General features: G+C 45.1%; 1 protein-coding gene and 1 long non-coding RNA gene across 20 annotated transcripts in view; one reads left to right on the forward strand and one right to left on the reverse strand.

Annotated features, from left to right (window-relative positions):
• NCOR2 (nuclear receptor corepressor 2) overlaps positions 1-26,594 on the reverse strand; it is a 343,395-nt gene that overhangs the window by 148,589 nt on the left and 168,212 nt on the right. For 9 of the 19 annotated variants that reach the window (XM_081892749.1, XM_081892753.1, XM_081892763.1 and 6 more), the window contains exons 9-14: positions 24,826-24,892; positions 20,203-20,375; positions 18,591-18,684; positions 16,677-16,855; positions 14,073-14,127; positions 10,579-10,695 (exon numbers count right to left, since the gene is read on the reverse strand). In XM_081892749.1, the coding sequence (XP_081748875.1) occupies positions 10,579-10,695; positions 14,073-14,127; positions 16,677-16,855; positions 18,591-18,684; positions 20,203-20,375; positions 24,826-24,892 (685 nt within the window). The remainder of the gene's footprint in view (positions 1-10,578; positions 10,696-14,072; positions 14,128-16,676; positions 16,856-18,590; positions 18,685-20,202; positions 20,376-24,825; positions 24,893-26,594) is intronic. The other 10 variants (XM_081892748.1, XM_081892747.1, XM_081892746.1 and 7 more) reach the window with 4 other exon arrangements.
• Positions 2,702-4,078, forward strand: LOC309359307. Its single transcript, XR_014163809.1, has 2 exons — positions 2,702-3,355; positions 3,486-4,078. It is a non-coding gene; the product is annotated as an uncharacterized lncRNA (long non-coding RNA).

Here is a 26,594-nt window from a genome sequence, read left to right on the forward strand (position 1 = left end):
ATGGGTCTAATAGGGGTTGTTTATTTGGGTTTTTTGCTTCCCATAACTGCCTCTTTGATGGCAGAAACAGCCACTAGGCCATTTGCCTACTTCGCCATGTCCCTGGCCAACAACCAGAGCAGGTTTTCCTAGAGGGATCCTTGGCCAGCATCATCACAGAATTGCAGAGTTGGAAGGGACTCTGAGGGTCATCTAGTCCAGCCCTTGCAATGAAGGAACCTCAATTAAAGCATCCATGACAAATGGCCATCCACTAGTTCAGGTCCTACCCTCCAGAGCAAGATTAAACAAGCTTGCTCCATCTTCCATGTGACAGCCCTTTAGATATTTGAAGGTGGCTTTCATATCTCCTCCCCGTCTTCTCTTTTCCAGGCCAAACATACTCCTTTAAGCACTCCTCACAAGTCTTGGTTTCCAGACTCTTGATCATCTTGGTTGCCCTCCTCTGCACATGTTCCAGCTTGTCAATATCCTTCTTAAATTGTGGTGCCCAGAACTGGACACAGTACACCAGCTGGTGTCTGACCAAGGTAGAATAGAGTGATACTACTACTTTCCTTGATAGAGGCACTATACTTCATGTTGATGCACTCTAGAATAGCATTTGCATTTTTTGCTGCTGCATCACATTACTGACTCAAGTTAAGCTTGTGGTCTATGAAGATTCCTAGATCCTTTTCACGTGTACTACTAGCAAGCCAGGTGCCCCCCTCTTATATTTGTGTAGCTGGTTCTTCCTGTCTAAGTGGAGAACCTGACATTTCTCCCTATTGAAATTCATTTTGTTACTTTGGGCCCAGTTCTCCAATTTGTTAAGGTCTTCTTGAATACTAATTCTACCTTCTGCAGCATTAGATAGCCCTCGCTGCTTGGTGTCATCTGCAAATTTGGTGAGCATCCTCTAAACTCCTTTATCCAAGTTGTTTATAAAGATGTTGAACAATGATGGGCCCAGGACAGAACCCTGCAGCAGTGCAGCCCTCTCCAGGTCTTCTGCCATCTGTTCCTGCCCCCCACTGCCTACTGCCACTGATATTCAGGGGCATTTGGGTCTTCAGAGTTCCACTGAGCTATCATGGCTCATTACAGTAGCGGGATCTATTTTGCCTTCATTTTAACATTTCTCCCTTTAAATCCATCTAAAACCAGTGGCCACTGCCACTGAACGTATTTCACACAGGCAGCAGTTTTGTGCAGATATCTATATAGATATGTGCAGGGCTCATATTAACTTATATGTTTAAGATTTGTGTACTGAAAGCCACAGTATCTGCAGTGTAAATTGATGGAGGTCTGCTATTATTCTACTGCTGGTATTTTATTATTATTATTATTATTATTATTATTATTATTATTAGTTTTTCCTTATTATTATTATTAGTTTTTTCATATTTTTTCTTTCCTCATTAAATATGCAAGTAAGCTAAAATGTGTGAAAAGAGACCAGTGCTTCACACACAGACAGAACAATCTGTCCACAGACTGTCTTGCCCGAGTAGTGCGTGCTCTAGTTTTCTCCCGCTTGGACTACTGCAATGCGCTCTACGTGGGGCTACCTTTGAAGGTCACCCAGAAACTACAACTAATCCAGAATGTGGCAGCTAGACTGGTGACTGGGGGTAGCTGCCAAGATCACATTAACACCAGTCCTGAAAGACCTTCATTGGCTCCCAGTATGTTTCCGAGCATAATTCAAAGTGTTGGTGCTGACCTTTAAAGCCCTAAACGGCCTCGGTCCTGTATACCTAAAGGAGCGTATCCACCCCCATCATTCTGCCCAGACACTGAGGTCAACCTCCAAGGGCCTTCTGGCGGCTCCCTCACTGCAGGAAGAGGGCCTTCTCAGTAGTCATGCCCACCCTGTGGAACACCCTCCCATCATGTGTTGAGGAAATAAACAACTATTTGACTTTTAGAAGACATCTGAAGGCAGCCCTGTTTAGGGAAGCTTTTAATATCTGATGAATTATTATATTTTAATGTTTTGTTGGAAGCTGCCCAGACCAGCCAGATTTGGGGGGGGGGGGTGGTGCTAAATAAATAAATAAATAAATTATTATTATTATTATTATTATTATTATTATTATTATTATTATTAGTGCCGGCGTGGTCGCTTGAGAGCAAACAGGCAAGACTCCCCGTTGGTCTTTTCAAGGCTTTATTATCTGTCCAAAATGTTCACAATGCAGATCGACTCAATTCCATGTCTGTTCAGTCGCTAGCAGAATCTGGGAGTGGGCGGTCCTTAAACCTTCCCCAGCAGAGTAGTCTTTTGACCCTCATCCTACGCCTCCCCTCTCTGCGTGAAAACCGACTGTGCAAAGAGGGTGTGGGCAGAGGGGGACCTGCCTCCCCCTCCGCTTTGTTCATGCTCGGTGCTGTGTCTCTCCCTTGCATCCCCCGAGCCCTGCACCCCTTCCCTCTGGAGGCGTGGCTTCCCTCCTCTGCGGAGGAAGTGCTGCTTCTCATGATCTTTGGAGGCTCCCTGTAACCCAACTGCCCTTCAGCCTCTCGCCTCTGAGCTGATGGCAGTTCCCTGACAATTATCATCCTCATCACCATCATCATCATGAGTGTGCTCCTGGTGGACCTTACTAATTATTGCATACAGAATACAATGCGACTTCTAGCGTACGCAGAGTCATCTGGGGCCCTACTTTTTTTTTTTTTTAAGAAAAGGATATTATATACAAGAGGCAGCATGAAGCCATGTTAGATAGGGAGGTGTTCAGAGGAACACAGCAGGTCAGCTTTACTGGGCCTTCTGTCTCAATTGCCAGCATCCATTCCAGCTCCAAGAGGGGAGAGGTAGGAAGAAGGGCTGCTCCATTGCAGGAAAACCAGCTCCATCGCTAGACTCCTCCTGTCCTTGAACTGTTTCCAATCCAGCTGGTCATTTTAAGAACTGTTCTTTTAACTTTTAAGAACTGGCGCCTGAGGTCGGTTTTTCTCCCCTTTCTTCTCTCTCCATCCCCCTTTCTTCTTGTGTTTTGTCTTTTAGGTTATAAGCCAGGGACTGTCTTGTTTTAATCAACTGCCTGTAAACCGTTGTGTGAGAGTCGGTGGCTGAACCGTTAGGTACAGATGTTACAAATAAATAAATGAGCAGCATCAAATACTTCCATGGGAATTGCTCAGGGGGGCACAGCTAACTGCTGTGCTGTTCACATATTCTGCAAGAAGAGGCACATGATATGTAAAAATCCAAGTACTGACACCTGGCCTGCCTAAATCTAAAGGTCTGGTGCCCCCTATCCAGCACAGCATTTGTTGCTGCACTATTTCCTCTGAAGAAGACCCAATAGCCTGAAGAATATGCCATCCTGTGTAGCAGCTTCAACTACAATATTCTCAGGTCACACCATAGGCTGTTGTTTAGTCGTGTCCGACTCTTCGTGACCCCCTGGACCAGAGCACGCCAGGCACTCCTGTCTTCTACTGCCTCCCGCAGTTTGGTCAGACTCATGTTTGTTCACCATAGGCAGGTCCATCTAAACTAGGGATGGGCAAGCCAGAGTTCTAATTCATGATTTCATGCGTGTGACAAGGTGGGAGGGAGGTAAAGGGGTGGCAGAAGAAGTGACAGCAATAGGGTGTGTCTGTTTTTACCTCTGGCCCCACCTACTTTACATCTGGCCGCTCCCACCACTGGCACACCCCCCCCAATAGATTGTCTGCGGAGGGAATGCTGTTTTCAGCAGATTCCCAGCCTCTGATGGAAACATTTTATTTATAGCAGGGAAGGTTAATTCTACCTCTGGGGTCATCTTTTCCATTCTGTAAATCAATCAGTAATGTGGGTTTTCCAGAAAATTATTAACTGGAAAATTTCCCTACACAAATTGGGCAACAAAGCTGGAGAGAAAGCTGTTGCCCACTGCCCCCACTACTCCCCAATGTCTTTCTTGCAGGATTCCCACAAGCATCTGGCCTGCTACTGTGAGAATTGAACTAAGCTATTTGCACAGAGGAACTTGAATTGGGGGAAATTTCAGTTTGCATGGGGAAAATTTTCTGACGCCCTAGTAGGTGATTTAATTTGGTATGCTAATTTTACATGTATTTAGTAAATACAGTTTTTTAAAATTCTTTATTTAGTAAACAAAAATACTCCCTGGAAAAGACCCTGATGTTGTGAAAGATGGAGGGCACAAGGAGAAGGGGATGACAGAGGACGAGATGGTTGGACAGTGTTCTTGAAGCTACCAACATGAGTTTGACCAAACTGCAGGAGGCAATGGAAGACAGGGGTGCCTGGGGTGCTCTGGTCCAGGGGGTCACGAAGAGGCGAACAAGACTAAACGACTAAACAACAACAACAACAACAATGTTGTGTTTGCAAATGGCATCAATTCACTGTCACTAATGAACTTAGGAAACGGATTTTTTTTCCATGGAAATATTAAGCAATGGAAAAATTTCCATGTTAAAAAACCTTCCACCCCACATCACTGAAAGCATCTAAATGTTACTTTAGGATGACTGGCTTATACAACAGTGACAGATTCAAAACAAGGTGCTGGTGAGTGGTAAGACCCAACCAACTAGACTTGGGACATATAAGAGCAAGTACTTCTTTCCACAGCACACAGAATTCACTACCACAAATGTACAAATAGTCAACAACTTGGATAGTTTTAAATGGTGAAAGATTTATACGATCTGAGGAGAAACCAGAGTATAAATGAGAAGTACATCAGCTCCTGGTCAAAAACCAATTGCCTACTTTTTATATCAGTCTTGGAGGTTTTGCTGAACATGATTAGAAGAGACCAGTTGGTTAAAGGTATACAGGTCGGAGCCAAACAATACAAATTGAGAGCATTTGCAGATGACCTAGTACTTACATTACAAGAGCCAGAATCTAGTACGAAAAGAGTTTTAGAATTAATTCAAGAGTTTGGTCAAGTAGCAGGATTTAAATTGAATAAGTTAAAAACTAAGGTATTGGAGAAAAATCTAACACCTATTGAAAGGGAGAGGTTTCAGAATGAGACAGGTCTAACTGTGGTTAAGAAAGTGAAATATTTGGGGATCAACATGACAGCTAAACATGTGAATTTGTTTAAAGATAATTATGAGAAATGTTGGACAGAAGTAAAAAGGGATTTCGAAATTTGGTCAAACTTGAAGCTTTCCTTGTTGGGGCGAATTGCAGCTATTAAAATGAATGTATTGCCTAGAATGTTATTCTTATTCCAAACATTGCAAATAGTTGATAAGATGGATTGTTTTAAGAAGTGGCAGAAAGATATTTCTAAATTTGTCTGGCAGGGCAAGAAGCCTAGAATAAAATTTAAGATATTAACTGATGCTAAAGAAAGGGGTGGATTTGCCCTGCCAGACTTTAAACTATATTATGAAGTAGCAGCTTTCTGCTGGTTGAAAGATTGGCTACTTCTGGAGAACACAGATATTTTGGATTTAGAAGGTTTTAGCAACACTTTTGGGTGGCATGCTTACTTGTGGTACGACAAGGTTAAAGCTCATAAAGCTTTTAAAAATCATATTGTCAGGAAAGCATTGTACAATGTCTGGATCAAGTATAAGGATTTGTTGGAAAACAAAACTCCAAGGTGGCTGTCCCCTATGGAGGCAAAGGCCATTAAAAAACTTAATATGGAATCTAAATGGCCGAAATATTGGGAGATTTTAGAACAAGAAGGGGATAAATTGAAATTGCAGAGTTATGAGAAATTGAAAGATAAAGTGCGAGACTGGCTCCATTACTACCAAATAGTGGAGACTTACAAGCTAGATAGGAAAATAAGTTTCCAGGTGGAAAAATCAAAATTGGAAACAGAACTGTTAGAACCCAAAACTAAGAATTTGTCGAAAATGTATAATCTGCTGTTGGAACGGAATACACAGGATGAAACAGTTAAATCAGCTATGATCAAGTGGGCGCAAGACGTGGGTCATAACATTATGTTTGAGGACTGGGAACGGTTGTGGACCACCGGTATTAAATTTACGGCATGTAACGCCCTAAAAGAAAATATTATGAAAATGATTTACAGGTGGTACATGACCCCAGTCAAGCTTGCAAAAATTTACCACTTGGCTGATAATAAGTGTTGGAAATGTAAAGAGAATGAAGGTACATTCTTTCACCTTTGGTGGACATGCCCAAGGATTAAGGTCTTCTGGGAAATGATTTATAATGAAATAAAAAAGGTACTTAAATATACCTTTCTGAAGAAACCAGAGGCCTTTCTCCTGGGTATGCTAGGCCAATCGGTGTTGAAGAAGGACAGAACATTTTTTATGTATGCCACAACAGCAGCAAGAATACTTATCGCAAAGTACTGGAAGACACAAGAATTACCCACCGTGGAAGAATGGCAGATGAAGGTTATAGACTATATGGGACTGGCAGAAATGACCGGCAGAATCCGTGACCAGGGAAAAGAGACGGCGGAAGAAGATTGGAAGAAATTTAAGGACTATCTTAAGAAACATTGCAGGATTATTGAATGTTAGAACGATGTTGACTTAGAAATTAAGGGGTTTCTAGCTGTAATGATTATGTAATTAAGAAAAGAAAGATTAAAAATTAAATCAGAAATTAGGGGAAGGATTTGCTGAATTGGCTTGATTAGAGATTGGAATACAGAGAGGGGAGGTATGAGGAGGTCGGGAAAGTAAGTTATACGACTATAAGGGATTGAAATTATACCTGTTATTTGTTTTGTATGTATGTTTATCTTATTGTCATCTATGTTTTCTTTTTTTCTTTTTTTGTTGTTTTTATGTTATATAATTTTTTGAAAACTTCAATAAATATTCTTAAAAAACAAAAACAAAAACCAATGGCACATAAGGCCTCTTCAATAAGGTCTTCCATCATCTTTTCTTACCCACCTGGGTGTGAAGCACGAGGTTATGAAGCACTGTGGCCCATCTGTGTCAGGAATCCAATACCTACAGGGTTTTCTGTTATCTCCCTACCTTAAGAATTTGACTGTATCTAATTACTACCATCTGTTTTCTAAAGCCAGATTAAATGTTTTCCCTTCTGAAATGCTGAGGGGAAGATTGGCTGGTGTCCATACCAAGCTAGGCTGTGCCCATGTTCCCAGGATATTAAATGTATGGAACACATTGTATTGCATTGTAGTTGAGACAGCATCTAATCAATCCAATACTAAAAGAACAACCTGGAATGTCAAGGTTCTCCTTGAGGATAAGTTTGATACTATTACATTGTCTGTAGCAAAATCTCTCAGAGGCAGCAAAAATCAGAAATTGGTATCTACAGGCTAAAGCTCCTCTATTGGCTAGCAAGGCCGATTTTACAGCTTAATAACTGTTGATATTTACTACTGTTGTACTATTTTGGGTCCATGGACTGCAATAAGGCTGTGTGCGCGTGTTCTTTAAATGGGGATAAGACTACTAATCATGTGGTGATATGCTTGCTCCAAAGTCAAAGGCAGCATGCCTTGGAACACTAGATGTTGGTGAACAACAGCAACCACTCTGAGATCTTTTAAAATCAAGTAGTATATAAATTTTATGGAATAAATAAATAAATAAATAGATGTTCTTCTTGCAGGGTTCCAGGAGACACCTCACTGGCAGGGTGCCAGATTAGTTAAGCCATTGGACCTGATTCAACAGGGCTCTTCCTGGGCTCATACAATGCTGCTTTGCCACCAGTTTTAATAATGTTTTGCAAACATCTCCGTAGTAATTCCCCCTCTGTCTTCCTTCCCCTCCCCACCCCCACCTCCCCACGTTCTCCATTGTGATGCTGTGACATGAAGTTCAGTCTCTCTGCTCCCTTACATGGTATTGCTTTCCAACCAAATCTGTTTTGGGGAAGCTATTCTTAAAAGCAAGCTAACAACCTTCTTAGCCCAGAGCCAGCCAAAAACAGTCCAGCATATTGAGGTGGAAAATCAAAACTGCACAGCCCCACACCACGCCGCATGCGCGGGTACACACAGCCCAATAGACATGTAGCAGGATCTTCCAGAAAGTTTTCCTCCATGTGCCCCACTGAAATAAATGAGAGCTGAGTCAAAGCATAGTTGAACTGCTCAGCTGCTTCTAAGGAAAAACAAAAGCACTTAATAGCTCGGGTTATAAAATAATGCACAGCTCAAGCAATGTCAGCCCGGAACTTTTGTTTTAACACATAAAATGTCCCAAAGTGTGGGTGAAGAAAAAAGTCTTTGCCTATTGCAGAAAGACGACAAAGGTGCCAAGCAGACCTATCTAGGGAGGCTATGCCATCGCCAGGATGCTGCCACCAAGAAAGCCCTTTTGCTAGTGGTCACCTGCTTCAAATAACCTGCATTGAGCTTCTTGAAAAAATGGTGCAGAAACGGCAAGATATTTAACCATGACCGGGCATTTTAGCCACATCACACCAGTGCTTTGTCTATGACACTGGTTCCCAGTCTGTTTCCAAACCCAATTTAAAGCTAGATTTTCATTTTTAAATCCTCCATCACTTGGGACCAGGTTACCTCAAAGATCACTTTCTCCTGCACACGCCCACCCAAACATCTAAAGTAGTGGTTACCAGAGCATGGCCAACACTCTACTTAAACTAGTTTGACGGGGTTTGTTTATTTGAAAGAATTTTGGAACTGCTTAATATTTACAAACTGCTAAGCAGCGGGTTAAACCACAGAGCCTAGGACTTGCCGATCAGAAGGTCGGCAGTTTGAATCCCCGTGATGGGGTGAGCTCCCGTTGTTTGGTCCCTTCTCCTGCCAACCCAGCAGTTTGAAAGCACATCAAAGTGCAAGTAGATAAATAGGAAGATAAACGGCGTTTCTGTGTGCTGCTCTGGTTCGCCAGAAGCTGCTTTGTCATGCCAGCCACATGACCCGGAAGCTGTACGCCGGCTCCCTCGGCCAATAAAGCGAGATTAGCGCCGCAACCCCAGAGTCGGCCACGACTGGACCTAATGGTCAGGGGTCCCTTTACCCTTAAGCAGCATACATAAAATAACATAAAAGCAATAAAACAGTATCATTAAAAGCACAAAACAGGATTATCGAAACAGGAGTTCAAAGATTAAAAGGTTCATAACTTACAACACACGAAAAGCTTGGGCAAAAAACATCAGGGCTGTTTCACAAGATGTCCAAAGCAACTAACATATGATGCTTCACATAACAGAAGATGCTTCAGGTGGATCTGCTAAAGAGCTGAACCTGGGACCCTGGTCATGCACAGAAGGTGCCCTGCCAACTGAACTATGGACCTTCTCCAAGGCAGATATTGCCTACTCATATAGGCAGAGGCTCTCCAAGGCCACAGGAAGTGGTCCTACCCAGCCCTACTAACAGAGACCTCCTTAAGTGGAGATGCCAGTGACCAACCCTGAGCCTTCCATGTGCCAAGCAGGTGCTCTACCACTGTGCTAGTGGGCCCTCACCTCCCTGCCTCCTACCCACTTACTCATTGTATGGTATGAAGGGTTCACATGCGCATCAGCTTTCAATACAGTTGCAGGCCCAATTCAAGTTGCTGGCTTTAACCTATAAAGCCTCACACAGTTTATTGCACACAGCACAATATACATAAAGCCTTACAAGGCTGGGGACCCCAGTACTTGAAGGAACATTCATTTCCCCATCGCCCTACGATCATCTAAAGATGCCTGGCTTCAAGGGCCCATGCCTGCTGAAGATCGGGGGGTGGAGGCTGCAGCAGGAGAGGGCCTTTTGGGTGGTGGCTCACCACTTGTGAAATGCTCTCCCCAAGAGAGTGTGCCCACCTGGTGCCCACTTCCACATCTTTTTGGTGTCACCTAACCTTTCTCCCAGGCCTTTTAATAACCCAGGCTTCATGTGTCACTCACATTTGGGTTGTTCAATTTGATGGAAATCATGTTTGCACTTGAGGTGGAGATTTCACTGTTTGTCTTTCACAGTTGCTTTGCTCTATTTATTGTATATTCCATGCAGCTTATACTAGATGTATTAATTTTACTGTTAAGTCTTCAGGGACTTCAGCATAAGGTGACTCAAACTTAGTAATAGTATTATATTAATTTGTTTTTGTTTACTCAGCCTGTGCCCTGTACAGATTTCTGCCCCACAAAGACAATTATGGAATTGTAAGCAACAAACAGTCCCATTCATACTAGCTAAATTCTACCTCCATTGTTGGGAGGAAATTTAATAAATAATAAATAGAAATAATAAATATGCCTCAACGTATCAGTTGCTTGCAATCCCAGGTTTGGAGAGTGCTATTGTGCTCAGATTCTGCTTCTGAGATACCCAAAGGAATATGCTTGGCCACTGTAAGAACAGAATGCTGGACTAGGTAGGCCTCTGGCTTGATCTGGTCAGATTCAGCCACATCTGCAATTCTTAGTGACAATTATTATTCAAAGCAAAGCCATCAGGTCTGCAAGCAGAAGGTTCCAGATTCAGTCTCTGGCATCTCCCTTGTCTGAAAAGCTGAGGAGCCACTGTCAGTCAGTGCGGTCAGTACTGAGCTAGATGGACCAAGAGTGTGACTCAGTGCAAGACCCCTTCCCATGCTCACTTTCACATGGTCAATGCACGACAAATTAACAAAACCTCCATCACATATGCTCCACAGGACCACCTCTGCCTTTCTCACCTGGTTCTTTCCACGCCTCCGGTAGTTCCTTCTCACGAGGTTCTTATAGTTCTCATTCTTCTTGGTCAGGTAATAGTAGAGGACGCAGTCGGCCACCGTCTACAATAACACAGGATGGGGAAAAGAGTTAAGGTGGATAACTGGAGGACTAGTTGTGTGCACATTGAGCAATGAAATGCATAAGCAGCAGCAGCAAGTTAGACCACAGAACAAAATATTTATTCTTCATTTGTACATTTACAAACCACTTCACAATCAACTAAGTGGGGCATCATAAAATAAAATAAGATAAAATAAGGGTTGCATCTGCAGCCCTCTGAAATCAGTTACCAGATAAAATTAGGTAATCATTCTGACGTTTTGGCATTTGTGGAAGACATTATTGTTTAAGAAGGCTTTCTCAGAAGTGTGACCCATTGTAAAAATGCTTTTATTGTTTTTCGTTAACTGATTTTGTAATCTGTTGTTTGCACTTAGCATATGTTATCTCATTAATCCCTTACACAACAACCTAGCAGGGTAGGTCAGTATCATTGTTTCCATGGTGAAGTTGGAGATAAGCAGCTTTCTGAAGGCTATCCCATGAGTTCATGGAAGAGGGAGTTCATGGAAGAGGTTGAGATCTGAACCGGGAATGTTCCTGACAACTGATTACACTAGCACCAGATCTGTGCTTTCAAACCCTTTTTCGTTTTACTCTCATTTCCAATTACGCACAGATAAACAGGGATATAATATCACCATGCTGAGAAAAGTATGACCTCACATTTCAATTGGCATTATAGTATTGTGACACTGTTCCGTTATGCAGCAAATGCCAACAAGTCCCCATCTCAACTCCTTGATTGTAAATGCTAACATCCTTGTTTCAACTACGGGCCAAACATTCTCCAGCAACTCCTCTTGCAAGGGTCAAGGTTCTAATTTCCAGTTCTGAGCTAACAGCGTGTTGAGATTCCTGTATTGTAGGGGTTGGACAAGATGACCCTCAGGATACCTTCCAACTCTACAATTATTTGATTCTATAATAGAGCTTTTTCGGCAATTACAAAACCCCTTTGCTTTGCTTTGCTTTGCTTCACAGTCTGCTTTGACTATCTGCAAGATAGATGAGTGTCAGGGAAGTCCCAGCCATCCTATCCTATGGCCTGTGAAACCTCTGTGACACCCACTACCCTCTGTAACCAATACAGATTGTGGGCCATTCCACACAACACCACCCATCCTCCTCTGAGCAACAGCTACTTTCTGTTGCAACTTCCTCTGTCTGTCTGTCTGTCTGTCTGTCTGTCTGTCTGTCTGTCTGTCTCAGCTGATATGTGCAGAGGCAAAAGACATCTGGTTAGCCAGTTTCCTTTATTGAGAATCTTTCCCTACTCTCTCTCCCCCGCCCCCTCCCAGTTGGGGCCTCAAGTGGAGCCAAAGGTAGAGAATTAAAGGGGAGGAAGAAACTCTGCATTGAGAAATCACAATATAAAGTGTTAGAGAACTGATACATGCCCTTAAGTGAATTGCATCTCTGCATTCTGGCAGAGTTTTATTTCCAGCATTATGGAAGACTGCACAGGAAAAGATGGAAGGACTGACCCCAGATGACTGGAGCAACTAAAAGCAAAAGGGGGAAAGGAGGGGGAGGAGTAGGAGAAGTCTATCATCCTTTAGCTTCAGTGGAACACTACATATAACCTGCCATACAACTGTCAGCAGCCATTATTTCCACCCATTAAGCTTGCAAGGTGGAACACACTTCACTTTCAGGCTGATGCATTCAGTTTCCCGCTTTCGGGAGCTGTCAACTGCATTCCAACCCCAGCGTGCTGAGGAAAGGGCAGGAAATCAGCTCCTCAGCGGTGTTTTGAGACTTGACAAGTTATATTTCAAGAGCAAAAAGGTTTCCCCATCCAGCTTGCTAGCAGATTAGCTCAAGACCCGGAGCTGCCCAAAGCAAGGCTTCTTAAAATGCAGCCACGTGAAGTTATTGGGGGGGGGGGGAGAGGGGCTTTGGATAAGGCCAAGTCACTGCATAGGATATGACTGCACAGTGCATGTCTTGTAGTTCCTCCACTGGTGCAGCACCCCTCTCCTGCTTCAGCTCATGGCTGCAGTGGACAAAAGCACAAGCCACAGGAGGCTTTGAACAAGAGTGGACGAATCTCAGTTTTGGAATCAAGAACCACTGCCTCTCCCTTGAAACCACCATGGGGCACATAGGGATGGGAGCACAATTTGTTTGGTTAGGATCTTAATGCAAGTCTATGTAAGTTGCTCTTCTGAAATGCAGCCAGCCATCAAAACTCACACTTCTCCATATTTGGCAATGCAGTTGTAACCCCCACCTCCCAAAAAAGAGTGCAAAAAGAGGGGTATGTGCACCCAAAATCACATAGATTAGTGAAAATAATGTGCATTACATTAGGAAAATTGCTTTGCTAAAATGTGTAGTCTGAAAATTTTCATACAAAAATGCATATACAGTGGCACCTCAGGTGAAGTACTTAATTCATCCCAGAGGTCTGTTCTTAACCTGAAGCACCACTTTAGCTAATGGGGCCTCCTGCTGCTGCTGCGCCGCCGGAGCACGATTTCTCTTCTCATCCTGAAGCAAAGTTCTTAATCTGAAACACTATTTCTGGGTTAGTGGAGTGTGTAACCTGAAGCGTATGTAACCTGAAGCATCTGTAACCCGAGGTACCACTGTAATAGGATAAACAAGTATAAAGCCACATTTGAATTTTATGTAGGCTTAAAAAAATAAATAAATCACAAATACTCCAAACTGAATTTAATATTGGAAAAATAAGAAACGGAGAGATCTTTCCCGCCTCAAGCAGCTTTACCAGCCCTTTGCCTTTCTCTGCCTCTTTCCTGTGTGACAGGATTGTGCCCCTCCCTGCTTGATTCAAAATGCTGTCATGCTAAGTTGCTATTCTGGGGAGGTCCACCTCAAAGCTAAATCATGCTTTTGGATCCGCTGAAGTGAATGCAAAACTGGTCTGTGTTGTACATACATACACACTTAATTTTATTTATATGCTGTGTTTCCATAGTTCACGCTTGAGGAGGATTACATGAAAAAATATGTAAATACAACATAATAAATGTAGTTGTAAACATTAAATAAAGCAACCAAAAATATACAACCAAACCTTCACACAAATCTCATAAAGAAAGATATCACACACACACACACACACCACCACCACCAGCAGCAGCAGCATCATCATCAACAACAACAACAGTGAGAACTACCTCCCCCCCCAAAGCAATACCCCAGGCCAATAGTCTGCTCAGCAGCCTCAGCTTTTGTAGCTGGAGTCAGTCTGGGCCCCACCCTCCCACATCAGGTGAAAAAATCCCTGTGGGGGAGAGCAGATCTTCCAGGACTCACAGCCAAGATGAAATCTAGATTGAACAATTTGGGCAAGAAAAAACTTTGCTTAAAAAGGAAACATAGGAAATGGGGGAGGAAGACTTACTTTCCGGTCCAAAAAGGAAGCGATGAGGCCAAAATTCTTTGGATGCTGCATGAACCTAGAAAACGGAAACAAGAGGGGCAGGGGGTGGAATTAAGAGGCAATTATAAAGGGTGTTTCACTTGAAAATCCTGATTGATTTTGTTCAAAGAAACAAAGCAAAAACGTTTCTGTTTCCTGCTGGTCCATGTGCTGCTCATAGGCCCTTGCTCAGCAGTGGTGAACTGTTGGCCAGTGGGTCTAATCAGAACCCCCCCCACACACACCTTCCCATTTGACCCGGAAGGCCTCTGCAGCCAAGCCTCATTCACCTGACTAACACCAGATGTCATATATAGGTTTATCAGGTCTCTGCCTGTATAGTAAAATAATGGTTGTTGTTTTTGATGATGATGTGTGGGCTGATGTGCTGGCGTGTTGTTGGTGCGCGGCAGGTAAGGGCACAGCTGTGCCAGAATGGAGTTTGCAGGCACTGCCAATCAGCTGAGTCAGTGCTTGCAAAGCTCTTTTAGCCTTGCTCATGTGGTTTGATCTGAAACCTCAAGGGCAGAAACGGGTCACTGATACACACATCGAGTGATTGACAGGCAGGCGGTAGCCCCACCCACCCGTCAAGCTTGGCTTGAAGGGGTGGAGAAGATAATGTCTGGATCTGCTGCCCACTCCTGATGGTATTTGTTTTATTTTATAATTTTCATTTTTATCCCACCCTTCCTCAAGGGATTGGTGCTGTACTCCCTAACACTGGTGTTAGGCTCTGGGAATGTGTGCAGCAAGTCCTGAACCAGGACGTCTGGCCACCAGGATTCCAGACAGCACCTTGTGGGCCTATAAGCCTGGCATACTAGCTTCTGGGCTTCAAGGGTGCCATCTAGGCCACAGGCTTAGTCAGCTGATCCCAAAGACCAATCCCAGCGCACAAGAGCCCAGGCCTCAGAGCTAACGCCTCATTTCAAGCACAACCACTCTGCTTGGCCACTGTGAGAAGAGGATGCTGGACTAGACGGCCCTCTGGTCTGATCCAGTCGCAGGGATAGTCTTGTGACTTAACACATTGGTATAGTGAAGGGGAGGGACCACCATTCCGTGGAAGAGCATCTGTGTTGCATGCAGAGCGTCCCAGGTTCATTCCCAGAATCTCCAGGTAAGGTTGGGAATGTTCCCTGCCCGAAACTCCGGGGAGCCACTGAGAGTCAGTGTAGACAAGACTGAGCTCCAGTGCCAGGCAACTCCCAATGCTCATGCTGCCCCACAGTATCTTATCTCCTAACTGCTCCCTCAGAGCACTGTCTTCACGTGCGCTGGTCTTGAACCCACCCTTCTGTGCTTCAGAACTTGGATCTTCTGCCCAGCGTGGACTATGGCCTCCTTCTGGACCTCATCTACTCATCTGCCTTCCTTGGAACCTGGCTTTGCCTGCTCTGGTCCCAGTTTCCACCTGCTGGGCTGACAGCCAGTTCCTCTGGGCCTTGGCACTTGACAGTCTGAGTCAGGCTGCTGCTGAGGCACCTGGTGACTCCAGACAGTGAGAAATAAGCCCTGCTCTAATCTACATACTCCTGGCCTAGTTTCAGCGTCTTGGTCATGCTGGCGTGTGGCAGGATCTCAGCCATTCTAGATGAAGGTGGAATAACTTTGGTGACTAAGAAATTGTCTTTCCACATCGGACTATAAACAGGTATAGTACTAAATATAGCTGGACTGAAATTATGATATTAAGTGATGTATACTAGTTTACTGTATTTGGCAATTAAGACATATAACTGATGTAAAATCAATGTATTCATTTTATCCTGATACTATAGTTTTCATGTAAGTCCATATCGGGGTGGCTAATTTCTTGGGTTCAAGAGCCACATTTGCTGTTGGTCAATCCTCTGAGGACCATGTGTCAGCAGTGAGCAGGGCCCAAGTCTGCACAGCCAACCACACACGCACGCACACAAATGCAGACACCTCTTTTTGTTTTTGGAGCATTCCAGCCTGTTAGCAGTGGTGTCTTGGAAGATGGAAAAGAAGCATCAACAAATTTGTTGGGGGCAGATGGGCTACTTAAAGTTTGTAATAAAATTTTGTAATATAAAAATATGGAAAACATTAGCATTCAGTGCAATATTTGTGCCCAAAAATGACTGGAACTCTTGAGAACTGTAAGGGGTTTTATGGTGGGAAACAACTACGGCCATTGTACTGTTTTATTTATTACAGGGTTTTTGCCTTCTGCTCATCCTTTCAGCAGAGGGAGCCCTTTCGGTAGCTCCACTACCTGCAGAAGTTCAGGGTTTACCCAGCAAAGCACCTTCTCTGCAGAAGTCAGGGGTCAGCAAGCTTTTTCTGCAGGGGGCCAGTGCACTGTCCCTCAGAACTTGTGGAGGGCTGGACTATATTTAAAAACAAAAAACCACGAATTCCTATGCACACTGCGAGGGGGGCAAGTAGTCCTCCTCCCCACACCCCCCAGCCCCAGCTGCCTTCTCGTTTGCCGCCTGACTCATCCACCAAAGGGCTGGCAGTGGTGGCGTGAAACGGGCTCCCCCCCCCCCCGCCCAGAGAAAGAATAGATGAATAGATGTGACTACGAATGGGCCCCTCCTCAACACGACTCACTTTTCTCGGAAGGTTTCTTTCTCCTGCTCGCTCCACATGTTCATCACCTGCCGATCTTTGTACACCTTCATGGGGTCGTCCATGAGGCCATTCATGTTAATGAACTTGATGCGTTGCTGCTCAGCATCGTACAGCATGGGAGGGATGACAGCAAGCTGGCGCATCTGTTTCTCCAGATTCTGGGCAGGGAAAGCAGAGGAAAGCAGGTTTTACTGAGAGCACCAAAGGAAAACTGACCCAAGAATGAAGAAACGAAAGACCAACCTTCGCCAACCTGGTGCCCTCCAGGTGCTTCGGACTACAACTCTCATCAGCCTCAATCAGCACAGGATTACAAAACACCTGGTAGGCACTAGGTTGGTGAAGACTGGTGTAGGTGCTGCACGAAAGAAAGGAAGCCATCAGGGAGAAGCTAGGAAGTGATGCACTACAGCCAGTGCTGAGGAAAGCTGCTGCTGCTGCGACCAAGAGAGACCCACTGCATCTTCTCTCTCCAAAAAGGAAAAGCTTCAGCATTAACTGAAAGATGCTGTCTGGATTGTCACTCTAGAGCAGTCATCTTCAGCTTTTAGGTCACCTGGCCTTGGGACCTGGGTCTCCTTGGACATATTCAATATTCTAAACACTACACTACTGACTCTCTAACTAGGGATGGTGTCTGGGAAACTGAGGGCTATAGTGGTCAGATGGGGAGGGGCTAGAGCAGTGGTTCCCAATTAACTAATTGCTGAGGACCCCCTATTTTTCAAAAGGCAGGCTAAGGACCCCTACTTCTGAACATTTTGATAACTTTATGGTAGTTACCTCTGCAAAGCAATTTTTGAACAAAAAGTGGGGTAGCCCCTAATAGGCAAAGGGTTTTTGGTATACGAAAAAACAGACCACAGAATTTGTGATATCCCCATGCAAAAATGACAAAAAATAGTTGGGGGGGAGGAAAGGGATAGGGTGCTTGTTGCAGACCCCTAATTGGGAACCACTGGGCTAGAGGATGGACTGTGTGTCTAGGCCGGCAATTGTTTGTTGCTCTGGGGTGGCCAGCCTAATGCCCTCCCAATGTTGATGGGTTCCAACTCCTGTCGTAAGTGACTGTGCTGGCTGGTGAGCATTATAGTTCAACACCATCTAGAGGGCACCACGCTGGAGAAGGCTGCTGTAGAGCCTCAGCTGTTTCAGCATGAAACAATTCTCCCTAAGAATGCACATACATTATATAGGATTTATCACATTAGGCACACTTAGGGAAGACAGGACTGTCAATGGGTATCAGTTATGACGGTTCTCTGGAACCCTCTATGTGTTCAGGATACTGGGGCTAGATAGAACTTTGCTCCAATCTGCTAGTGCCTTTTTATGTTCTGATGACAATACCTAGGGAAGGCACAACCTACTAACACTCTGACATTTTTATCTTGCTGATGCCCAGCAGAGTTCAAGGGAGCATCAGAATCTCAGAGGAAGGGGCACCTGACAAAGAAACAATTCAGGAGCCCCCTTTTAGAATGGCGTCACTGAATCTCATCAGCAGTGATAGGTAGCATCAACTGGCAGACACCACAGAAGCTAACAGACCCAGGAGGGAGGGAGGGAGGGAGGGAGGGAGGGAGGGAGGGAGGGAGAGAGAGAGAGAGAGAGAGAGAGAGAGAGAGAGAGAGAGAGAGAGAGAGAGAGAAGTCTCCCTAAGTCCCTGTTTAGGGTCCTGTCAAATACATCAAGGCATCACATTCCCCAACACAAGACAGTGTTTGCTAAACACAGCTTGGGCTGAAGCTAATGCAATTTGGCAGCAGCGTCAACAGTAAGTTCCAACGCCAAGGTCTGTTGTGGCTGCACTGGTTTCCCCAGAGGAAAGGAAGAGAAGAGAAGAGAAGGAGAGAACGCAAAAGGAAGAAGAAAACGGTGACCCAGCCTCACCTCTTGTTCCGAGAGCCCATCAATAATTTCTGACACCTCGTGTTCGCTGCGTGCCGCAGACATGGAGAGGCCACTGCCCCTCTGTCCTACCCTGCTGGGAAACGGCAAAGAAAGCGCTGAAAGATTTATGCTCCATTTTGCACTTGGCAATGTATCTTCTTAACAATTACTGTGGCTGCTTGCGTGCGATGAAACAAGTGCCACGCAAAGAGTGGAGAGGTCAAAGCTGGGAAAGGTGGAACTTGTGTGTGTGTGTGTGTGTGTGTGTGTGTGTACACATGGCACGGGACACAACAAGAGAAGAGCAAACTTTACTGATAGCTCAGTCAAAGAATCAGAGAGCTGCCATGCAGATAAAACAAGCACTGAGGACTGGCTTCGGAGACTTTTTCAATATAGAGGTGATGGCACAATCACTGCCACAAGCTGACACCTGTGCTGTGGCCACAAGTCTTGCACATGCCACAGTATGTATCCAGATCCAGCTATTGCAACTGGAGCCACTGAGTGGATGAAGGAGGCGGTGTGCTTGGAAAGCCAGTCTGGACTACATTGGCTCATCTGTGTGGGTTTGGAGGACTGAGACCATTTTACAGTCTCTGTGCTAAACCAGTGATAGCCAAATTCCTGAGCTTTCAGGAACTGGATCAGACCTTTCCCAGCCAAGGTGCTTGAGGACCACATCACCCTTGGCAACAGAATTCACTGCCACACGATGCAGAGATGCCCACTAATTAGGCAGCTTCAGAAAGGAGATCAGACAAATTCACAGAAATACACCTATCAAGAGCCACAAGTTATGATGGGTGCACATGGCCTCCAACAGAGAGAGTATGCCTCTGAGAACTAGTGGCTGGACTAGAGGGAGCTGGGAGGGCTCCTGCACTGAGCTCCTCCCTGTGGGCTTCCCAGAGGCATTTGGCTGGCTCTAGCGAGAACAGGATGCTTAGGATGCCTTTGGCCTGATCCAGCAGTGCAATTCTTATGTCCATACAATAATATTTCCCCCTCTGGTTTTAATTAGAGGAAATTAATATATTTGTTTTATCTAGAGAGGATTTGGGGCAAGGTGGTGGTGGTATCTGAAGGGGAACCCAAATGGTTTGGTGCAGGGTCGACTGAGAAATTTATTGAGCATTTGATACTAACTTTTGTGTATCCCTTTTCAAACTTTAATAAAATTTATTGGGGGTGAAACAATTTATTTGTTGTTGCTTTAAAAGGGAAGTAACTGGGAGTAAACAAACTGGGGAAAAATCAGATTTGGGTTCATCTGGGACATGTTGCAAATTAGCTAAAAAAATTATCTCAGGTGATTTGGACTAAAAATTAGTTGGCTTGACTTCTTTGACATTTCCATTCTGAATTCACATCTATGTGCTTAATAGCATATTGTAATTCTATGCAAATTTCTGCTCATGGACTTCTTCCCCAAACCATTTTAGTGAGGCTGCTGCCTGGAGGCCAGCATTTTCCACACAAGGAGCTAGAGGAAAAGCCCCTTTTTACCACAAGACATTCCTCTCCACCAGAAACTGAGATGCCATCTTCAGTGCCAAAGGAGTCTTAATGCGCTCCTGGCCAACACACACTTGAACACGTCTCCACTAACCTCTGCATGCGCTCTTGGAGTTCCCTCTGTTTCCTGATCTCTGGAAACTGCTTCTCATAATATTCACGTACTTTACTTTCCTTTGCTCGGCGCCGGGGGTTGTTTTCTATGCGCTCCACTTTCTTTTCCCAGGCTTCCATAAGCTGGTCATAGCGCTGGCAAAATTTCTGTTCCTGAAATGGTGGGTTTTGTGGTGAGAGGGAGGGAGGGAGGGAGAGGGAGAGGGAGAGGGAGGGAGAGGGAGAGGGAGAGGGAGAGGGAGAGGGAGAGGGAGAGGGAGAGGGAGAGAGAGAGAGAGAGAGAGAGAGAGAGAGAGATAAAAAATGGTCCCTTGGAAATCCATTTCAAATACCTTCTCACACCTCAGCAGCAAGGTCTCAGAGGGAAATTAACAATGATTCTCAGTGCAAAGTCACAAAACTGAAGAACATGGCAGGGAAGATACGCCATACAACAATCTCCTCATGTGCTCAGTATATGAAACAAATCTTTATCATTTAAGTTCTGGTGATAAATGCTTCTGGAAGGAGGGGAAGTTGCTAACGAAATGTGCAGTCTAGGAACATCTAGTCACTGAGGAACAGGATGTGGCGAGGGTGGTAATCACCTGAGACAAAGATGATTGTACATTAGGCAGATAGGATGGGGGAGCCCCAAATCCTGCTCTTTGAGCTTGAGATTTTATTCAGTTGAACCAACTGATTAAAAGCTGCTGCCACAAAAGCATGAATGAGGATATAAATGGGTTTTGAGCCCAGACTTTCGGGAAATCCCTGAGAGCTTATCAAGGGGGTCCTTAAGGAGAAGATCAATTATAATAATAAATTATACGCCGCCCTTCCTCCCAAAAGAGCATGGGGTAGCAAATACACAAATGACAAAACACTTAAAACATACAAAAGTAATTCCAGTACATATGGAAACTAGGAAAGAGGTTTTTCAGAAGCCAAAGGTCTTCAGGAGGTGCTGAAAAGACAAGAGAGTTGCTTAGATGCCAACAAGAAGGTGCCGCAGCATTAAGGATCTGGTTCCTATTTTGTGAGGAACAGACTTCCTGATATAAGGAGGACTTCCTGATCTGCAGGAGGCTCTCCACTGAAGAGTAGAAATCATGGTGGTCAAACTAAAAAATGGTATGGCTGGAAAAGGGACAGAAAATAATCAAGGGCTTGAAGCAAATTCCCTATGAGGAAAGGTTGCAACTAGGTTCCTGAGTTGTAACGAGATTATTGTGACAACTGGGTGTTCACCCTGGGACATTTCCCAAACCGCTCTGTGGGGTCCTGGAAAAGACACCAAGGGTCTCCACAGCAGACAAATGAGTGTGGCAAAAGTTCCTGGTAGTTTTGAAAAGCACTGCGGTTTTAAGAAAACACACACACAATTAAACAAAACAGGTAAAAGGTAAAGGTAAAGGGACCCCTGACCGTCAGGTCCAGTCGTGACAGACTCTGGGGTTGCGGCACTCATCTCACTTTATTGGCCGAGAGTCGGTGTACAGCTTCTGAGTCATGTGACCAGCACGACTAAGCCGCTTCTGGAGAACCAGAGCAGCACACGGAAACGTCGTTTACCTTCCCGCTGGAGCGGTACCTATTTATCTACTTGCACTTTGACGTGCTTTCGAACTGCTAGGTGGGCAGGAGCAGGGATCGAGCAACGGGAGCTCACCCTGTCGTGGGGATTCGAACCGCCGACCTTCTGATCGGCAAGTCCTAGGAACAACATATAAATAATGAAGTACATAGAAATGCTTGTCGTTTCTTGACAACAGGTCTGCAAAAATGCTGTCCAATACAGTTCCTTAAGTAGATAGAATGAGAGCAGGAACTTTTACCCCCCCCCTTTACACACACTCAAACGTGAACAGGAGTATGACGCAGTTGGCAAGAGGCATTGGGGGGGGGGGCTGAGCCAATTGTCCTGAACCCAAGAGGAAGACACACATTAAAAACCGCATGAACTGGCAGGCTTCCATGCTCCCCCCCCCACTGCTGCCCCAAAAAGACTGAAGGGGGGGAAGGAGGAACCAAGAATGTTCAGAGAGTCCCTGCAGTAATCCTCTTAGGCCTCCTGGAATTACTCTGGTCTATTGTGTACCGCGAAAGCATGGCCAAAGCTCTCTAACGGTGAAGAAAAGCATGCGAAATCCATCTGACGAGAAGGCCACAGCCATTTCCTGTCAAGCTTGAGCCTCTGTACTGCAGTCTTCACTGCACAGGCCCATCCTTAAGGACTGCCTGGAAGTTTCCAAGTTGATTCCCCTCACCTTTATCCATGGATGGTTTGAGGCCAATGTTCCTGAGAGACCATTCTTCCCCTCACAGCTTCCATAGAGGTGCTGCTTTTTAACCTTGAGTGGCTCAAGCCTTACATTCCTGAGAGACCTCTGTTCCCTTCACAATTTCTACTGTCTGTGCCAAATAAATAAAACAGCTTTCCATGTGGCAAGCACTCAATGGCCTGGGCACGCAGATTGGCATTTTCTCCTTAGGTGCTTCTTGTCACTCACATATTTTCCTGCTCCTTTTTCATGGCCAACAGCAATATGCTTTGAATGCCAATTGCTGGAAACTGCAGGAGAGCACTGCTGCACTCAGGTCTTGCTTGCGGGCTTCCCACAGGCATCTGGTTCACTGTATGGAGCAGGATACAAGGCTAGATGGGCCACTGGTCTGATCTAGCAGGCTCCCCTTAACTTCTTATATTCCTTTGGCCAGAGTTCTTATTATGCAAGGTGTGGATAAACATCTGTGGGTGGCAGAATGGGAAGAGGTATGGGTCCACTCATGGGGATATTATGGAAAATCTGACCCACAGGGCAAACTCCATTGTGATGTTCGCCAGAGAACACCTTGCCAAAGGCACAACTTGTATGCTGTCTGTGTAACCACACGGAGATCAAAACGGTCTCAAAACTCCCATCATCTCTGACCACTGCGCATGTTAGCAGGAGCTGATGGGAACTGGGAGTCCAGTAACACCTGGGAGGGTCACAGGTTCTCTGCCTGCCATAAAGAAACAAAGACCAGATTGACAGCAACTCACAGAGCAGCACAGGGCAGGATTAGTCACTACAGCCCCAAATGCCCAGGTAGGAAAGTTTGGCCTGTCCAAAATGAAACAAGCAGCACTTGGTCATTTCTCTGCTTCATAGCCCTAGTGATAAAGTGCCTGTATTTGAAAGAGGGGTGGTTTCTTTGCAAAACAAAGTCAACCCTTTCATTTTAGCAACAGCTTATTGGCTTATTGAAACAGGTCTAGATCCAGCCAAGAACCAAGTGCTGCTCTGCTTCAGCTGTGCTTGATGCTCAGCCAGGAAGAGAAATATAAAGAGATTCAAGTTTGAGCTCCCAATTAATCCGGCGGAGGATTCAGTCACTTTAGCTTCTGTTTAGCTCAGTACCTTGAAACACCAAGCATCCATCTGACAAAAGGAGTGTTCCAGCCAAACAGCATCTCCTCTGCTAACTAGTTAAGCTCTGAACTGTAATCCCTTTAGAATGATGATTTCAAAATAACTTCCAAAGAGCTTTAGAAGTAGCGGCAGAAAGTGGAACAGACCCCAGTTATGCATCTTGTCAAAACATTTAAGATACTGGCATGACTCAGTCAGTACTGCTAGGATCTATGAGTAAAAGGCTGCAAGGACCTGGCCAGATTCTTCAGAAGCAGTACCCAGATCTAGGCTTAAGAACACAAGAAAAGTCCTACTGCATCAGGTTAAAAGCTCATCCAGCCCAGCATCCAATTCTTACAATGGCCAACCAGATGCCTATCGGAAGCCTGCAAGAGGAAACTCAGTACAACAGTGCTTTCTCCTCTTGTGATTCCCAGAAACTGGCATTCAGAGGCATAGTGCAACAGTGGAGGCAGAGCATACCTACTGTGGCCAGGAGCCACCGATGGCTTGAAGGGTTCGGAGAAACTGAAAGCCGAAGGAACTCAGGTGGCAGCTGGGGCCTTAAGCACAGGCGGCAAAGGGTCCTACTCAGCTGACCAGGCAACCCCCCTGCAATTTAACCCAGGGATGACCAATCCAAAGACATCATGTTGCCTGCCAATCACACAGGCTGTTATTGCACGGCCTGGATTCCCTTCGGTTCCTCAAGGGGGCGCTGAATCCAGAACACGAACAAGGTTCCGGGTAGCTCGCCAAGGAGGGTGCCTCCCCACAAACTAGCAGTGTAAACAGAAAATGGGGAGGAATCATTTGCATGGATTGTTGACCTAATGGCCCCACTTTATTCTCCGGGTAGCAGTGCTCATTTACAGCACCAACTCCTTACAGTTTTAGCTATGCCCTTTCCTTAAACACTTAACTTAAATACAGTCTGGTTATTTCAAAAAAGCAAAACTCCCCTCCACCTGCTTTCTCTACCTGTCCATTTCCCCTTGCCCTCTCCATCTACTTCCTCTGACCTGCTCTGCATCAGGCTTCCTTCCCCAGGAATCAACTTTTCTTTCCTAAGCACTCTTCTCCCCTGCAGATGCCACAGTGGGGGTGAAGCTGCATCCTCCAGGATCTGCATACATGACTATGACCAATAGACTATGTAACTCCATCCTGGATATGTTTGTTTTTCAAAGGAGTCCCACAGAAGCCAATGGGGGATCACTTACCCACTGCTTGCGAGCATGATTTCTCCTCTTGAAGTATAGGATCAACTTCTTCCGCATTGCCTGGTTTCTGCGTAGGAGAAGAAAAGGTAAGATTTTGTTAAAGTGCCTCTCTCTCCTTTTCCCTCTCCATCTCTCTCTCTCTCACACACACACACACAGTTCTAGCATCAGTCTGCAAAGTAATTGTTCACAATGAGTTTTCTCCATGGCATGATCCTCAAGAGGCACTTACATGCTTCCAAACCATGCAGAGAAGGTTCCAGCAGCACTTTCTCTGGCCCACGTTTTAAACAGCTGCAGAAGTTTAACTGAGCACCTACAGGTACCTGTCACATGCAAACTGCTTATATAGACGGTTCACACGAAGGTGGGGAAAAACACAAGTCCTTTGGAATTACAGACAACCTGAAGAAAATTTCCCAGCACAACTTCAGTGTTATTATTTTTATTATTTATTAAATTTGTATACCACGCTTCATCCGTAGATCTCAGGGCAGTTCACAACATGTTGATGGATAGCTGAACCCAACAGAGTACAAAAGGCTATTTGAATGAAGCTCTTTTTGCAGGAACTTCATTGAGCAGCTACAATAGAAGTGTACATCTACACTATGGTTTTAAAGGATCTGCTGTGTACCTCTACACCACAAATTTGCATTACTACTATTAATTATTAATATATTATACACACACATAAAATATAGTGCATACAACCTATAAAACACATATAAAGTGAAGGAGGAGAGAGTCAGGTACACCCCTTTGAGCTCCTTGGCAAAAAGGTGGGATATAAATGCAGTAATACATAAGATGAATAAGAAAACCCCGTTGGAATTGTGCAAAAACCACAAAGCAACAACCCAATTAAGCACTCGGTGCAATGAGGCAACAGCAAGGGTGAGCTCCTCCTGTTCTGCCCTCATTAAGGACGGTGGTAAGTCACCTGTGAAGGGCCTTCCCACGTGTGCTAAAGGTACCACACCAGAAATCAAACCCCTGAGGTTAAGGAGAAGGGTTTCTGGTGCTCTTTACATGCACAAGGGAGCAGCTCCAAAAGTGGGGAGGGGGCAGAGAGAGAAAGACAGCAGGAGAGGGAGTAGAAGACCATCCCAGCAGCCTCACCTTCTCCCTTCTGGGCAAGACAGCTGAAATAGTCAATAACAATCTTTTTCAAAAGCCTTGGGAACAGCTGGCCCAATCCAAGAGCAATGCAGGAGACCAGGAAGCCATAACACAGAGACTCCAAGCACATCAAAAGGGCTTGAAAGAACAGAGATGCTTTACAATACCTGCCTCAATTATTCAGTTTTGCTGGACCCCCAAGGAGGTTAATATGGAGGAGTGAGCGAGGCTGAGCTGGCTCTATGCATTTGCAAAGGCAGCAAAGAGTTTTGAAAGCTGCAAAGCGTTTACAAAGGGGCTGGGCTGCCTTGGTTTCCTTACCTTCTGCACCCCACCACGCCTTGTGCGAGGGAGGGGGCACTCTGCGGATCCCACTCCGCTTCAAAAGGCTCCTGTGAGCACTGCTGTGCTTCGCAGCCAGTCCTCAATACGTGCCACTGCCGTTACTTAGAAACCGTTTGCGAGAAGGTTAATTCGGGCCATGTATCGGAGGAAGCACATGTCGCGGTCCCTGAGGCATAGCAAGTGAGCGAGGCTGCAGAATTTCTGCAGCGCAGCCGGCAGAAGGTAAAGAACCGACACACACCAGTGGGAGAGGCGCTCAGCGACTGCAAACAGCACTTTAGAAAGGTCAGAACTGCAACACG

Source organism: Podarcis melisellensis (genome assembly GCF_964234715.1).
Source record: "Podarcis melisellensis genome assembly, chromosome: 16".
NCBI classification, from domain to species: Eukaryota; Metazoa; Chordata; class Lepidosauria; order Squamata; family Lacertidae; genus Podarcis; species Podarcis melisellensis.